The 17,986-nt window shown below is 43.7% G+C and overlaps 1 protein-coding gene across 2 annotated transcripts in view; it reads right to left on the bottom strand.

The window, feature by feature from the left end:
* SMAD4 (SMAD family member 4) overlaps positions 1 to 17,986 on the bottom strand; it is a 324,854-nt gene that overhangs the window by 33,011 nt on the left and 273,857 nt on the right. For both annotated transcript variants that reach the window (XM_086960392.1, XM_086960393.1), the window contains one exon: positions 16,668 to 16,836. In XM_086960392.1, coding sequence (XP_086816518.1) covers positions 16,668 to 16,836 — 169 coding nt within the window. The remainder of the gene's footprint in view (positions 1 to 16,667; positions 16,837 to 17,986) is intronic.

The raw sequence follows: 17,986 nt of genomic DNA, 5'->3' as shown, positions 1-17,986 counted from the left end.
TCCTATGCTGACGACACTCAGATTGTCGGCTCATTAGATAGTGGAACTGTAGTAGATGGCTCAAGATTTCGTAATTGTATGCAAGCGGAGAGTTTGTGGATGGCCAAGAACTAACTCAGGAAAGACAGAGGTGGTCATCTTCGGTCCTTCCCCATCCTTCTGGTCTCCGGAATGGTGGCCAGTAGAGTAAGGCACTCTCCCGGGTAAGAAAACCAAATATTTGGGAGTGATCATTAACGATTCTCTTTCCTTCATAGATCAGGCTAAATCAGTCAGTTCTGTTGCTTTTTACACTGTGAGATTAATTAAAAAGGTCCTTCCTTTCATACCCATTCATCTACAGAGAACAGTAGTCACTGTTTTGGTTATCTCTGGAATTGATTATGCAAATGGCCTGTACTTAAACGCCCACCTGCAGTTGTTCAATAAATTGCAGACACTACAGAATGTGGTGGCTCGGACTCTACGGAAAATTCCTAGATTTCACTCTGTAGTAGATTCCATCAAGAAGCTACCCTGACTGCAAGTGACACAGAGTGTTTTTAAGGCTCTCTGCATGGTTTACAAGGCCTTGCACAATCAATGTCCGAATTCTTTCAAACCAGCTTTAGATGGTACTTTACCTTCCAGATCTTTAAGATCCACCTCTGTAAAGCTGGTTTCCGTTACCAGATACAGGCATGCCTCCTGTGGCGGAAAAGGCTTTGTTGTGAACACCTCCAACAAAGCTTGGAACAAACTCCCTCTTTCTATTGAATCAATGCCAAATCTGTTGGCTTTCAGGAAAGCATTAAAAACCTGGCTTTTCAGGTCCTGCTAATTTTCTCTTAAGGGTCAACTCTCATTGTGGTCCTTTCAGCCAGCGCCAAGACGCCAGTTGGGCAATCGAGCTCTTAATATATCCTCTTAAAATATCATAACTTAACATAACATTACCTCCTGAGTCGAAGCTGTGCTGAATGCTCACCAGGCAGGTGATTAACTCTATTTGCACTACTTTTATCCTTTCTAGCATTCGCCGATTTTAACATTTATTTTAAATTTGTTACCTGAATTTCTTGTGATACTCATTTGAAAAACGGACTGGGCACTTTACTCCTAATATGACACAATGACTGCTGCTTTACTAGTGGAATCAGTGGCAGGACACCGCCATCTTGGTGGTTAGCGTTCTAGGTTCCTGCAGCTTGTTTGGCTAAATAAATCCTCACACTGACGCGTCCTTGCAGCGGGCGCGCCTAAGGCAAGCCTGTCTGCGTCTGTCCACGCTCGTTCCGGGCTCAGGGCCTGTCCCCCTGGCCCTTTTACATCAGATATTCGGTCTTACTCCAGAGAGGAGCTTATGGGCTGGGATCCTGAGGGTGGGGGCAAGGCCTGCTGCCCAAGGGTAATTCCTAAATTAATCATGGTAGCACAGGCTGAGTGCTGTCCCAAGTGCCATCTTGCTTTACCTCGCATCGTGAAAAAATCCATCAATTTGCAGGGTAATACATCGGGGGACAGGGCCAGTCAATCTATTCAGGCACCACTTAAATGGCATCTTCTCAATGCTAGGTCCTTGATCAAGCATAGTGTGGAATGTGCCTTGCTTATTGAGGATAAGAATATTAAATTAGACCTTATAACAGAATCCTGGTCTGATGAAGTCTCGGGACCTGACTTCGTTAAAGCCACTCCACTGGCTTCTTCTGCTATACGCTTGATAGACCCATCGAGAGAGGTGGTGGGCTGGCAGTCATTTATCATGACTCTTTTGAAGCCCTCTTTTGTTAAGGCTTCTAATCAGGCATGTGAGGCACTGTAAATTAATAGTCAAACATCAGATCATGACACATTTAATGCAACCCCTCTAGAGGTGTGTTTTTAGATTCCATTGGAACACTTTTAGAGGAAGGGCTGTGTGATAAGTTTTTTATGGTTATGGGAGATTTTAATTTTCACCTTGAAGATTTCACGGACACTGATAATGTAATACTGCAGCAAATCTTCAGTGGAGACCATCTCAAGCAGCTAGTGGTAGATCCCACTCATTCCGCAGGACATATATTAGACGGTATTTTCTCCAATAACCCTAATCTTATTTATACAGAAGCATTACCACTTACTTGGACTGACCATGCAGTGATTTTATTTGAATTTAAACATGCTAAGCGCCCTCAACCTCTCTCTAAGGCCGTTACAACTACTAGGGCCTGGAAAAATATTGATAGTCTAGCATTAGGAAATCTTTTGAAAGCCTCATTACACTTACCATCTTCTGATTTTCTCTAGGTAGGTAGCGCACAGGGCCAGGACACTGAAACTGAGCTTTCTCGGGGTGGCAAAAAGATCTAACTAGGGTTCTCCCTATTGTTGGAAAATTTGCTGCACTTTTTTTTTTATTGTGTGCCCACTAGGCCGCCAGGGATTTTTTTGTTTAAATGTTATTGTGGGGAGCGAGCTCTTATGCAAGGGTCGCTCCCCTTTCGGGGGCATTTATTTTGGCCATTTCTGCCCCCCTTATGTTTTTAAGCCCATCTGCCATCAAGGAGGGCAGAAGCCATTGGACACCAGGGATTATTTTAGTGTTGTTGGGGAGCGGCCCGTTTGGCAAGGGCAAGGGTCACTCCCCTTTATGGTGAATATTTTGGCAGTTTCTGCCCCCCCTTGGGGGCAGATCGGCCATCTGTATTTAGGCCCATCTGCCACCAAGGAGGGCAGAACCCATTAGACATCAGGGATTGTTTTTGAGGAGCGGCCCCTTGGTCATAGGTCGCTCCCCTTTATGGGGTGGTTATTGTGGTTGATTCTGCCCCCTTTTTGGGGCAGATTGGCCATATGTTTTCAGGCCCTTCTGCCCACACTGTGGTCATAAGCCACTAGACACAAGGGTTTTCTTAAATGTTGCTGGAGAGCGGGTCCATTGTCAAGGGGCACTCCTTTATGGGGTAAATATTATGGCTGTTTCTGCCTTCTTTGGGGGCAGACCAGCCATATGTTTTAAGACCATCTGTACCCAAGGGAGGCAGAAGCCACTAAACACCAGGTGTTTTTAAATGTTGGTGTGTGAGGGTGGCCCCTTGGGCAATGATTGCTCCCTTTTTACAGTGGTGACTATTTGGGCTGTTTCTGCACCCTGGGGGGCAGATCAGTCTTATGCTTTTAGGCCCACCTACCCCCAGCATAGCTGGTGGATTGCGTGTGGACTGGTGCATTATTTGCATATGTGATTGTAATTGTAATCAGCATTTATAGAGCGCATTATGACCCTACAGGTATCCTGGCGCTTGACCACGTGTGACCAGCTAAACTCTGAGTATATTGGAGGGCAGGGGATCAATAAAGCTAAAGAACCATGACCACAACTTATGCCCTAGGAAAGAGCCAAGTCTTCAACTTCTCTCTATACGGCAGCAGGTTTTCCACCTGCCTAAGCTCTGCTGGGAGTTTGTTCCATTCAGAAAAGGGGGTGGTGATGGACAGAGTATCTGAATTAAGCAGAACACTCGTACCCAGTCAACAGATCAGGGCTTGATCCATCACCGTTAAGCTCACTGTACCATCCCAGCTCAGAACCTGGCTACATGCAAATTAGTCTGTCCCTGGCCCAGTGCATCATGGGAACAGGGCAGACCAAACTACCAAGCCAATTCTTTTACTGGGAAGGAAACAAGCTTCAGGGGACCGGTTTCTGGCATTACAGCCGTCTTCGGCCCGGCTTGCTTGAATCCTGATGGTGCAATGAGCAAGGGACTCATGTCTGAGCATACCCTTCCACGCTTATGGTGGACAAAACGATTCAGAAAAGGGGGTGGTGATGAACAGAGTATCTGAATTAAGCAGAACACTCGTACCCGGTCAACAGATCAGGGCTTGATCCATCACCGTTTTTTAGCTCACTGTACCATCCCAGCTCAGAACCTGGCTACATGCAAATTAGTCTGTCCCTGGCCCAGTGCATCATGGGAACAGGGCAGACCAAACTACCAAGCCAATTCTTTTACTGGGAAGGAAACAAGCTTCCAGGGACCGGTTTCTGGCATTACAGCCGTCTTCGGCCCGGCTTGCTTGAATCCTGATGGTGCAATGAGCAAGGGACTCATGTCTGAGTTTGTTCCAAGCCGAAGCTGCCTTAATGCTGAAGGCCCTTCCTCCTGATTTGACTCTTCTAAACCTAGACACTGTCACCAGTTTAGCTGAGGAGGAACAAAGGTTACGCGAGGGGACATACCATTCAAATCTGCTCTGTAATGGCTTAGGCCCAAGGTCATGCAGAGCCTTAAAAACTAAGCATAGCAACATAAACTGAACCCTCTACATAAATGGGAGCCAGTGGAGCTCAGAGAGGGCCTGAGATGCCGATGATTGACGTGGTCTCATTAGAGCTAGCTTGGCCGCCATCGACTGGATTCTCTGGAGTCTCCCAATCAAATATTTAGGAGACTCCAGCAACAATGCGTTGCAGTAATCCAGTCGACTCATAATGATACTTCTTACTACCAATGATCTGATCTGTGTGGAAATCAGTGGGAGGATCCTTCGGAGCACTCTAATCAGAGCGAAACAGCTGCCAGCTCTAGACTCTAGACTCAAATTGCGTATTGCCTTAACAGGAATCAGTGGAGCGGTCACCAGGAGTGGCCAAAACCTAGTGGCTAGTAGGAGGGGAACTCTCCCCGCTGAACAATACAGGATCTCGTTTTTTCCTCCATTAAATTGTAAATAGTTATTTCGTAACCATAATGCGGTATCTTGCAGACAGTCATGAAATTTTTCCAGCAAAAGAGAATCGTAGCCTTCTAGTGGCTGATGTTATGTGATTTGATGAGAGCAACCAGAGGCCTCATACAGATATTGAATAGGATTGGACTGATGGCACTCTATGCTGGACATTCATGAACTGTGATTGGTACGGGGGAAGAGCAACCGCCTGTTGTCTATCAAAAAGGTAGGATTGAAACCACTCCAGTGCCAGCCCTCCTACTCCTGCGAGTCTGGCCAGTAGTACCTCGTGATTGACCATATCAAATGCGGCGGAGAGGTCCAGCAAAATCAGAATTGCTGATTGTCCCTTGTCCGCCCGCATTCGGAGGTCGTCCATGACGGTCACTAAGTCCGTCCCTGTCCCCTGTCCTGGGCGGAAGCCAAATTGCACATCCTCCAGTTTTTCGTTGGCTTCAAGAAACTGGGAGAGTGCTCTACTGACCAGTCGCTCCGTGATCTTCACTGGGTAGGGTAGCAGGGAGATAGGCCTTTAGTTATTTGGACATGCTGGATCTAGCGCAGCTTTTTTCCATGAGGTGCAATTATTGCTCTTTTTTCAGTATGTTGGCACTATTCTACTCTCCAGGGATTGCTTACAGATCAGCCTGAACACCTGGAAGAGCTCTGTTCCTAAGGCTTTCCATATTTTGTGAAGTAGCGGATCCAATGGGGAGCCTGAGGAGAAACTAAGGGCTATTTTGGTAAAGTCTTCCTCTGATGGTATGTCAAAATGATCAAGGCTGCTAGATGTCTCTGCCATTTCCTGCTCTTGTTCCTGGGTGGCTAGATACCCCTAAGACATTCCATTTTGATTCTCCTTCGCCCACTTTTAGCCCCTTAATCATTTTGAGATCTTGTGTGGGGGGAATCTCCTTTTTTCTGCAGACAGGGTTAGTGATATCATTCACTATTTTAAAAATACTCCTAGCACTATTAGGAGATTTCAGAACGGACTCAGCGAAGTACTCCGCTTTTGCCATAGTAATTTCTTTTTTGTAACTAGTTATTGTTTTTCTCCAAGCATTTTTATCTTCATCTCTGTATGCTCTTCTCCATTTCCGCTCTGCCTGTTTACATTCCTTTTTCAAAAGTCTCAAATTATCATTATAACAAGGAGCAGAAGGTCTTCCCCTTTTTTTGATGTCTGTTAAGTGTGCTAACTGGTCAATCCTGGTACTTATTTGATTACAGAAGTTCATGTAAATTTCGTCCACCTGTTTGCCTGCATCAAAGGCACTGTTCACAAAAAGCTCCGACGATGGCGTTGCCTTTCCTACGAGTCCTCTCCAATCCCTGCCTTTGAGATTCTTTTTTTCCTTAGGGTTAACTATTTTCAATCTCGGGCTAACAATCCCTAATTGGACTAAATAGCGTCGGACCAGCCACTGGCAAGACTTGCCCCATCTCTAGCAGGTCTTTATTTGCAAAAATTAGGTCAAATACGCGCCCACCCCTGTGTCAGCTTCACATCTTCACATGTCTGGAGAAGGCTTTAATATCCTGAATCTAAGCTCCCATTAGGCCACAATTTAAAATCCCCTAAATTGAGTAATCTTGAATGAGTTAACGCCATATTGCTGAGGACGTCTGCCAGCGCACCCTGTTGAGAGCTGGCTACTCCAGGTGGTCTGTAACAGACTATGCCAGTTAGTACATGTCCTTTGGGCTCCTGTAATGCAAATCTAAGTAGTTCAGAGCCGCTCACCTCGTCAATGTCCACTGAGATAAAAACCTATTTTTCTTTAAAAATAATTACAACCCCTCCTCCTTTCTCAATCTGCCGGGGTTTGTGTAGTGCCTTGTAGCCTGGTGGGCAACTTAACCCCAGCTCTGACCCAGGGTGTGTCCATGTCTCAGTCACAAAAAGAACATCCATATTAAGGGTATCTAGTAATAGTTGGACCTCCACGCCATGTTTATGTAGGGATCTGACATTAAATAGGCCGCACATGAGCTTATCCTCTTTCCCTAGCTTTACTTGCGACCTGGTAGAAATAACCCCCTCCATCCCCACTACTGACTCACCAATATCTTGCAGCTCCCCACTCGTATAATGACAGCCCCTTTGTCCTCCGTTTGAAATGCCAGAATGGGCAGCATGGCTGGCGCAGTGCGCGGACGGGCGCAGACGGGCTTCCTTTTGCGCACCTTCAGGCACTGTCGGCACGTCCGCTGCGCCGTCGCACAAGCTTGTGTTTTAATGCCCCCGATAGAAAAAAAGACTAGAGCGCTGACCCAAAACACAGCGGGCAAGCTCTAACAGGCGAACACCGCAGGGTCAACAGCGCTGTTTAGGATATGTAACAATACTTTAAAAATGTGCAATATCAAAAGACGTATTAAAAACAGTTCTAAAAAACAACAAAGTGCAATATGCAGATTTAGCAGCAACCATCTTCAGCCCCCACATTCGCGGTCGGCAGATACCACATGTTACACGCGATTGTAATGTTTTATTTCTCCTTTTTATTCTAGTGCATAGCTTTTGATTCTTGTTTTTGGTTTCGGCAGTGTTTGATCTGCAGTTTTGTGTAGTTGCATTTATTTGGTAAGAAAAACATTTTTTGTTGTGTGTACTCCAAATGAGTATTATTGTCATGCATGAATTAATTTTTTCTCATGGGTGTCATAATAGCAGCATATTTAGTTAGTGTTTCGAGTATGAAATTCTTTGCAATGTGTTTTGCTTTGTCTTATGTGTAATTTTCTTATTTTTTTCTTTTTAAGTGGGATATTGTTGGTCCTTGCCGTGCCTGTGCAGAGTAGGTGGTGGTGAGTCTAGCTGCTTCTGTCAAGTGAGTGGTATAGTTTTGGAGTACATGTGTCTTTGGGATAAAGCCACGTTTTGATTATTACTTATTTTACCAAGTGTTTGTTGTTGACTTGTTTGACAAGATACATTTATTAGTAAGGATTATGGCTAGCCGCAGAATTGCTGCTCAGCAGGTGGTTGGTATGCTTTTTGAATCTTCCTCTGACCCTGATTATGAGACTGACAGTGCGTCTGAGGGAAAGGCGGGAGTGCAAGATTCTGGCAGTGTGTTTCCTGTCCACGAGGAATCATCGGACGATGAATCTACTCTCAGTGCGGATGAAGTGCCTGTTTTAGAGGAGGACACTGATGTGTCGATGGCGCAGCAAGAGGCATCTGGATTGCAGCAAGGCTTCACATTGGAAGTGCTGGACTCTGGGTTTATCCAAACATGGTGCAGCCGGTGTTGCCTGCCTTTAGTGGTGATACAGGGTGTAGAGTGAACTGTGATCAGTATTTACTTTTGCTTCGGATGCTGCATTTTGTTGATAATGCTTTGGCGTTGCCACAAGATCACTTTCACTGTGACCGTCTTTTTAAGATTCAGCCTGTTCTTGATCAAGGAATAGATGTTGAGGAGTCTTCGGTCCTGTTCAAGGGCAGTTTGTTTTTAGGTAGTAAATTCCTAGTAAGAGGACACGTTATGGAATAAAGATGTAATTGTTGTCTGAGAGGATATGTCTATAATTTCCGGTTGTACACTGGTAGGGATTTCACTATTGACCCCCCTAGTTGTCCGTCCACTTTAGGAGTTTCAGAGAAAATTGTGTGGGAACTTGCTAGAGGACTGTTTAACAAAGATCACCCTTTGTACCTAGATAACTTCTACACTGCTGTGCAATTGTTTAAGGAACTGTTCAAATTGGTCACTCTTGCTTGTGGCACAATCTGCTCTACCCGTAAAGGTTACCCAAAAGAGCTTGTTTGCAAAAAGCTTCAGAGGGGAAAGTGCAGTGCCTTGTGTAGTGATGAACTGCTAGCTGTGAAATTTGTGCACAGGAGGCATGTGTACATGCTGACTATCATCCATGATGACAGTACTTAACATGTGACTGTTTGTGGTCAGGTTGCTGAAGTGTGCAAACCTGTATGCATTCTAGACTACAATAATCACATGGGTGGTGTTGATAGAGTAGGTCAGAGGTTGGAATCTTACACTGCTATTCGTAAGGCTTACATTTGGTATAAGAAGTTGGCCATCCATCTTTTCAATTCAGCAACTGTTAATGATTTTGTGGTGTTCAATGAGTGTTTGTTCAGTTTCAGGAGTCTGTGATAAGCAGCCTTGACGTAGTGGAACAGGCAAGTGATCCTAGAGTTGGAATAGAGGAAGATGTGGCTAGATTGAAAGATCGCCAATTTCCCAATTTTATTCCTCCCACGCCCCAAAAAAAACAATCACTGTAAGAGATGCAGAGTCTGTTTGCAAAGAGGTATGCACTGTGCTGATTGTCCTTCTAATCCTGGATTGTGTGTGCCCACATGTTTCAGATTGTATCACACTCAAAAGAGTTTTTGGGAGAAACTGTGAGTCTAATAGTGTACTGCCTGGTCTGTATGGTTTTATATTTGTTGTTCTGTTTCACAGTTGGCATAAGAATGATGTCTGCTGTTGAGTTTGTAGTTATAGTTTTGTATCTAGCTCCAATTGGTTTGTCTTTTCTGCCTTGTTAAAAAAAAAAATGATAACGGTGTGCATTGACTGGAACTTGTCTGGCAGTGAGCATGGACTGGCGCTTGGCTGGTGGTGCGCATGGACTGGAGCTTGGCTGGCGTGTACGTGGACTGGTGATCAGCTGGCTGTGTGCGTAGACTGGCGCTTGGCTAGCGGTGTGAGTGGAGTGGCGCTTGGCTGGCGGTGTGCGCAGACTGGCGCTTGGCTGGCGGTGTGCGTGGGCTGGTGCTTGGCTGGCAATGTGGGTGGGCTGGTGCTTGGCTGGCAATGTGGGTGGGCTGCTGCTTGGCTGGCAGTGTGGGTGGGCTGGTGCTTGGCTGGCGGTGTGCGTGGGCTGGTGCTTAGCTGGCGGTGTGGGTGGGCTGGTGCTCAGCTGGCGGTGTGGGTGGGCTGGTGCTTAGTTGGCGGTGTGGGTGGGCTGGTGTTTGGCTGGCAGTGTGTGGGTGGGCTGGGGTTTTGGCTGGCAGTGTGTGGGTGGGCTGGGGTGTGGCTGGCGGTTTGCGGGTGGGCTGGTGTTTGACTGGCGGTGTGTGTGGACTGGTGCTTGACTGGTGGCGTGTGTGGGCTGGCATTTGGCTAACAGTGTGTGAGTAGTGCTTTGCTGCAGGCCATTACACTCTCTGCTAGCCAAACGACACTGCACACACAGAAGATGTGATTGCTGTGTCAGTCTCCTGAGTAAAATGATACCTCACATGACTGAGGGGAACGCTGTGTGGTAGGACATTTGTGAATGCACGATGACACCAGGCAAAAAAAAAATTGAAACGTGATTTTTTCATCTAAATTTGGGATTTTGGGTAGAAAAACGATGGGGGGTTAGGGGGGGTGGAGGTCCACACAAGCCATACCTCCCTGGACTCTCCTGGGGGTCTAGCTTTAAGAAATGTGTGGGTTTGGTAGGTTTCCCTAGATGGCCACCGATACCAAGGCCCATGTATCCCCTTTCAAAAACAGGTCGTTTTGTGATAGGTGATTTTGATGTCTCCACAATACATTTTGGGCCCTTGCCGGTCACGGGTACTTGACCCGCCCATGCGAGAGTGGTACTATTTTTATCGGGAGACCTGGGGGAACGATGGGTGGTAGGAAATTTGTGTCAGCCCGGTGATCCCACAACTTTCACACACAGAAATTTGAGAAAAATGTGATTTGCAGGGGATTCCGGGTAGGAAAATATTGGGGGCGTCCACGCAGGCCATACCTCCCTGGACTCCCCCGGGTGTCTAGTTTTCAGAAATGTGTGGGTTTTGTAGGTTTCTCTAGATGGCCGCCGGGGCCGAAAACACAGGTGACACCCTCCTTGCAAAACCATGTCATTTTGTGATAGGTAGTTTTGGGCCCTTCCCTGCCGCGGGCTCTTGGCCCACCCACACAAGAAAGGTACCATTTTTATCGGGAGACTTTAGAGAATGCGGGGTGGCTGGAAATTTGTGGATCCACGCAGATTCCAGAACTTTCCATCACATAAATTTGAGGGAAATGTGTTTTTGTGACATAGTTTGAGATTTGCAAGGGGGTCTAGGTAACAGAACCTGGTGAGAGCCACACAATTCATCCCATCCTAGATCCCCATGGGTTTCTAGTTTTCAAAATGTTATAGGTTTGCTAGGTTTCCTTAGGTGCCAGCTGAGCTAAGGTTCAAAATCTACAGCTAGACAATTTGCAAAAAAGTTTTCACTGGAAAAATGTGATGTGTCCACGTTGCATTCTGGGCTGTTTCCAGCCACGGGCACTCGGCCCACCCACACAAGTAAGGTACCGTTTTTATCAGGAGACTTTGGAGAATGTAGGGTGGGTGGAAGTTTGTGGATCCGCAAGGATTCCAGAACTTTCCATCACAGAAATGTGAGAATACTGTGTTTGGTTTTTTTTGCACAATTTGAGGTGTGAAAGGGATTCTTGGTAACAAAAAGTGGTGAGAGCCACACAAGACACCCCCTCCTGGAATTCCATGGGTGTCTAGCTTTTCAGAAATGTATAGGTTTGATAGGTTTCCTTAGGTGCCGGCTGAACTAGGGTTCAAAATCCACAGCTAGGCACTTTGCATAAAAAGGGTCAGTTTTCACTGTAAAAATGTGGTGTGGCCACGTTGTGTTATGGGCCGTTTCCGGTTGCGGGGACTAGGCCAGCCCACACATGTGAGGTACCATATTTATTGGGAGGCTTTGGGGAATGCTGGGTGGGTGGAATGTTGTGGATCCATGTAGATTCCAGAATTTTCCATCACAGAAATATGAGAAAAATTTATTTTTTGCCAAATTGAGATTTGCAAGGGATTCTGGGTAACATAACCTACTGAAAGCCACACAAGTCACCCTATCCTGGCTTCCCATGGGTGTCTAGTTTTTAAAAATGTATAGGTTTTCTAGGTTTCCATAGGTTCTCGGCTGAGCTAGGATTCAAAATCCACAGCTTGGCACATTGCAAAAGAACAGTCAGTTTTTACTCCAAGAATTTGTAGTGTCCATGTTGAGCTGTTTCCTGTCGCGGATACTAGGCCTACCCACACGAGTGAAGTAGCGTTTTTATCGGGAGACTTAGGGGAACACAGAATAGTAGAACAAGTGTTATTACCCCTTGACTTTCTTTGCATTTCTGCCTTAGAAATATAAGACAATCTGTAACAAAAATTGTCATTTGGAAAAATGTCCTCTAATTAACATGCTTGTATGGGTAGCCACCATTTTGGAGATTTATAAAAAACCACTGCTTCTAAACTCTATATTTTGTTCTCATTTCAGAAATAAGAAAGGTTAATGGTCTGTGGTATACTTTTAGGAAAGACGGCACCACACAGGAGAGTAGCTTATGTATTTGTTTAGCCTTCTAATCTTAAGTGACAGTGCTGCAAGGTGAGGAGAACCACAGACTTCCCCAAAACTAGTGACCAAAGTCAACTAAATACATATACATAGAAATCGTCAGCACACTTCGAGGGCATCTCAAATATTTTTCAGATACGCAGTGTAAGCACAAATAATATACACATGGGTGAATCCTTCTCTTGTTTTTTTAATCTCAGGGTCTTCAAACAGCCGACACGTGTTTTGTCGCATACATGGGAATGTTTGAAGACCCTGAGATTAAAGAAATATGAAAAGGATTCCCCCATGTGTATACCATTTCATAAACATATTGGTTTCCTTGGTACCTATTTTTCACTCTTTATATTTTACCAAATGAATTGCGATATACCTGGTACACAATGAAAAACCATTGCATGACGCAGCTCAGTTATTGGCTTTGGGTGCCTTGGGTTCTTGTTGAACATTCAAGTCCTATATATCCCCACAACCTGAAGGGTACAGTGGATGCAACGGTATAATGCTTCAAAAAATCTGTCATACTAAGAAGCAGTTACAGGTGAAAACGTTGGCACAAATGGCTGCTTTCTTCAACTCCATTTCAATTTTTCTATTTCCAACTGTTACTTTCTATAGGGAACCCTTGAAGGATCTACAAATATAACAGATTTCTGAATTCAAGATTTTGTCTAGTGTTCAGAAATGTATAGGTTTCTGGGATCCATTATTGGTTTCACACCCATTTCTACCACTAACTGGAAGCAGGTTGAAAGCACAAAAAATAGGACAAGTAGGCCATGTCCCAGTAAAATGACAAAAATGTAATAAAAATGTTGTTTTTCTGACAAACGTCTGCCTGTCCCTGAAAGCTGAGAAGATGGTGATTTCAGCACCACATGCCCTTTGTTGATGCCATTTGCAGGGACCAAATCAGACGCTTTCTTCTGCAACAATTTTTTCCCATTTAAAACAAAAATTGACGTTGATAACTTATGTGGATAAAAAATTACAGGAGCCTAAGCGTGAACTACTACAAATGGCCCAAAAAAAGGCTTAGCAAGAAGGGGTGGGGGTGGAGTTAAAGACATAAATTTACTGCAGTGTTGCCAACAGCCTGGGAAATTTGGGGTCGCTGGGATCAATTGTGGAAAAACCTGTGCGACTGGAGATCTGGAAGGAGACTTTCATCGGGATGCCCTCATGCCTTCTGTTTGGATAGAGAGTGGAGGGATGGGCTTGAGTCCCAATTTACTTTCTTGCACTTGGATTTTGACTTATCGGAGGACTCTGACCCCAAGGTTTACCTCTTGCTGGATCGACTTCATGTTCTTGGCTTGGAACGGATTTATGAGAGGCCTGTGACTTCTTGTGTTCGGTAGCAAACAGATTTGCTTCTCAGTCCCGGATCACAAGGGCACATTTTGTCACAAGCCAAATTACATTTATTGATTGACCTACAAAATCCGACAGACTAATGGATTTCAATATGAAATGGGATATTGCTCTGAAAAGTGGTTTACCCATATGATAGCAGGACTTCAAGAAATAGTAACAGTGGAAAATGGTATATTGCCATCTATGTAAGATGTTGCAGTAGGTTCGGCTTTAAGATGTCTAGAGGCTAAACGAGGGAATGATGAAATAGTTAAACCATTTGTTTTTGGAATACCACAAATTCCCATCTGTAGTATCACTTAGATATTGATGGTATTGGTTAACTACTGATGTTATATACTATGCTACTCTTTGATATTCACAATGACTCTACTGGTTTATATATAACCTGTCATTTTCAAAGACTAAAAATATATGGTTAAAAATACAAACAATTCGGAAGATGTAACCTTTTTCCACTGAACAAGAGTTCCTGTAGAATGCATTCCTATGAAAGCTTCGCTTAAATACAAATTTAAAAAAGAAAAAAATTCAAGATAAAGGCAACTAGGATATACCGTACAACATAATTCATGTTAAAGGTAGATCAAATGGCCAAATGCAAGACTACTAATCACTTGTCCGGTTTAACCTGTAAAATGTAAGGTTACAAGAAATACAACTGCTGGAGTGGAAAACTCAGAAAATCCAAAACGTTACCTCAACAAAACGCCCACGGGTTGAGGATTTTGAGACGGTGCTAAACCTCAATTTCATGAAGAAATTTGTCCCACAGGTAAGGCACCTCCAAACACATAAAAACTGTTTAAAAAGTAAGCACCCACTCAATAATTGAGTTCTAGATCATCAGAGTATATTTAGGAGTTTATTACAAAATTAAAAAGGATTACGATACAGAGTCAGCATAAAGCCAGTGCCATGAAGGCTCTCCCATAAGCGTGGAAGGGTATACTCAGACGTGAGTCCCTTGCTGATTGCACCATCAGGATTCAAGCAAGCCGGGCCGAAGACCGCTGAAATGCCAGAAACCGGTCCCCGGAAGCTTGTTTCCTTCCCAGTGAAAGAATTGGCTTGGTAGTTTGGTTTGCCCTGTTCCCATGATACACTGGGCCAGGGACAGACTAATTTGCATATAGCCAGGTTCTGAGCTGGGATGGTGCAGTGAGCTAAAAAACGGTGTTGGATTAAGCCCTGATCTCTTGACTGGGTGAGAGTATTCTGCTTAATTCAGAAACTCTGTCCATCACAACCCCCTGTTGTTTAAACATGAACAACAACAGCAGACTATTATGAACAAATAGGGCACAGTGAGCGAGCGAAGGTCCTTTAAGAAAGATACAGTATTGTGACCATGCTGGAAAGATTTCATCAAGAATAAAGTGAACAAACATGACTATGCTCGACTGAGTGCAGCAGAAATAACGAACAGTGAACAATGTGCAGGGGGAAGACATCCATTTTGAAAATGATGGCTACAAGGCCTACATAGAGACCTAGTTAACATGAGTCAGGAAAACATACTTCTATGTGTCACAGGAAATTTGTTTCAAATAGAATAACACAATTTCAGTTTATGAATGTACAAGTAAGAGTAAAAATACTTTCTGTATATTGTTAATTATGCACAAAAATCAAAATGCAGACAAATCTTTACAGGACTATCTATAAGATGGTCTATTGTTTCTTTCCAATCTTACAAGCATAGGCAAAGCCAGTAGGTTTGTCCTTGGCAAGCTGGTACAATGGGTTTTATTTATTTATTGCAAGCATATAAAATGTAAAAAATGAAGAAAAAAAAAGAACAAAATACGCAATTACCAAAACTGAATCACCACATACTTGCAATTAAAATTATAAAAATGAAAATATTCACTTATGTGGTCGCATTACTATGTGGTCGCATTACTATTGATGTTTTTTAAATAACAAGCCTTTCACCCATGCCATGAGTTTTATTATTATTACTATTATTTATGGAGGGGAGATGGGAATAAAGCACCAACTAACCAAGCAAGGCAATCATGGGCAGCCACACAGTTACACTGCCACTTAAACACTTTATAATACCAACTTTAAAGAGGGAAGGTATCCAAATCACCACCACTTAACATGCCATCCGAAGTGCAGGGAAAATAAACAACTGCCATTTAAGATTAAAATTAAAAAAAACTAAAACAGATTAAACTTTGAAACGGATTCGTCACTGAAGAAAACCGAATTACTTTTAGTTGGACGTGATCAGTGTGCACAGTCTTTCTGCAGTAACTCAAATTGAAGAGAGGCAATGGGAAAAGTCGACTGACCCATTGCCCCATGCTCTATGCTATGGTGGAAGGAAGCAAAATGTGAATGACAAGTTAACAGACCAATGGATGAAGACCTCTGGTCAAAAGCTCCTTAGTGTATGTATATTCTGCAAGTGATATTTTGGAAAAATATTTGTCCGATTAGACAGCTAACGCTTTCTCAAAGGCCAAACATAAATATCATTGGGATTCTTAAACGGTCACTGTGACAAGTAGTCTGAATTTTATTCATCTGACTTTGGTAGAGCGCTTATTTGGCAGCAAAGGTACTGGATGGCCAATACATAGTAAAAATGCATGGTTATAAAGATTATTTTAGCATACACTAAACATTCACGATGAACTTGCATACCTCAAAAAAGGCCAATATTTCTAGAAATTTGTATTTGGAAGCGAGCTATCTAGAACACACAATTTACAACAATTGCGGCAGTAATACTCAATTATAAATGGCAAAATGAAAGCGAAATCTCTTCTTACAGAACAAAATACAGGGGCTTTTCTGACTGGTCATTTAGTGCACCTCCGCAAGTAAAAAGAAAAAAAACAGTAAAAGGCGTCTGTAAACATAACAAACTTAATGTGAAGGCACACATAGTGCAAAAACCAAAGCTGGCTATGTGCAAAACTTGATAGTGTGCTTTTTGAGATATGCTCATCAGGGATATTTCATTACTCACTCCGATCTTCAAAATAGCAGAATTCTAAAAAATATATATGAATCAGATAAAAATGAAAATCACAATTAACAATAAAAGAAACTTAAACTGGACTAATGCAAAAGAGGCAAATGGTGGCATTAGGAAAGTACTAAAAATAAAATAGAAAAAAACAAACGTATAGTAATAAAAAAAGTAAAAGTATGCATTTTATAGAGAACTGTTTTGTCTAAATATCTAACAAAGACTGCAGATTTCTATTGTACTAACCTTGATATATGCACTTGGATAGATTTTGTGAACTGCATCGCCTGGTGCTCGGCCTGCCTCCCTGTCCAAGTAGTAGCTCTGAACAAAGACAGCATGGTCACTGAGGCATCGAACCCAAACATCGCCTTCGCCTTTGCATTCCAGTTGCACCCCTTTGCCTATATGCAACCTGAAAGAAAAATACAATACAAATATTCTTTGTGTGAGATATGGTCCCGAAAGTCATTATTCCACACTTGTCTATGAGCCAAATCGTCACTCAGTTAAGGACTAAAACAATAAGTACCTTTTATCAAATACAAAGATTAAAATAAGCTCTACTCCAAGGGACAGGGTACCTTGCTATGGGGGCCACATGTAAAACAAGCAGGGTACCTTGCTATGGGGGCCACATGTAAAACAAGCAGGGTACCTTGCTATGGGGGCCACATGTAAAACAAGCAATGTCAAAGTGTCGCAAAGGCATCCTGTGCACTGGCCATCTTCAACTTTTTTCTGACTGGTACTCGTGGTAACGGACTCTGACTGACCCAGGGCTCTGCCTAACCAGCCCAGGCCAGTCCTATGTTGAAGACACCTACACACACTAGGGTAAACTATGGGTTAGGGTACCCCTGTGATTGGGATGACCTTCCATAGAAGGCCCTAGTACATATAGTACTTTTAAGTCCCTAGTATAAAATAGGGCAGGGCAGTTTAGAGGCCAGCAGCCTTTTCTGCACTGGCATGTGCGCACTGCTGAAGCCTGAGGGCAGTTTAAAATCATCCCTGTTGCAGGACTGCTTTTAAAATGCAAATTGTGCCTAAACTCGATTTTGGTGTGTGGGGCACTTAGAATTGATAAACTACAATGTTTTGGCATTGTAGGTACTCCCAGGGTCTCCCCTAGGTGTCCCAGGGGTGGAGGGCAGGTTCTTATAGGGAGAAACTTTATAAAAAAGGTTTGTATATGCCCTGGGGTTAGTGAAATTGCACATTTCACCCCCCCCCCCCCCCCCCCCCCCACGTTGTAGTAAAGTGCTTCCCAAAATCGACTTTTGTGCTAGGATCACTGTGAATGGAGGATCTGCAATGTTTTGATATATTCAGAACCTCTTAAGTCTTTCCTATGTGTTCCAGCGGTGGGGGTCCTGTAGGTATAAGCAGAGTCCTGATAAAACCTGTTTTATAGGCCCTGGTATTGGAGAAATTGTCCATTTCATTTTTCCATTGCAGATCCCCAGCCCATAGGTTAACATTGGAAAAGGTTATTAGTTGATGAAAACAGAAATCGAAGAAGTCGGCGCCATCACACAACCCTGCCGCACCCCTCTATTGAC

This window comes from Lissotriton vulgaris, chromosome 3_1, assembly GCF_964263255.1.
Source record: "Lissotriton vulgaris chromosome 3_1, aLisVul1.2, whole genome shotgun sequence".
NCBI classification, from domain to species: domain Eukaryota; kingdom Metazoa; phylum Chordata; class Amphibia; order Caudata; family Salamandridae; genus Lissotriton; species Lissotriton vulgaris.
The sequence above is the reverse complement of the archived record's forward strand: the minus strand, read 5'-3'. Positions and strand labels throughout refer to the sequence as shown.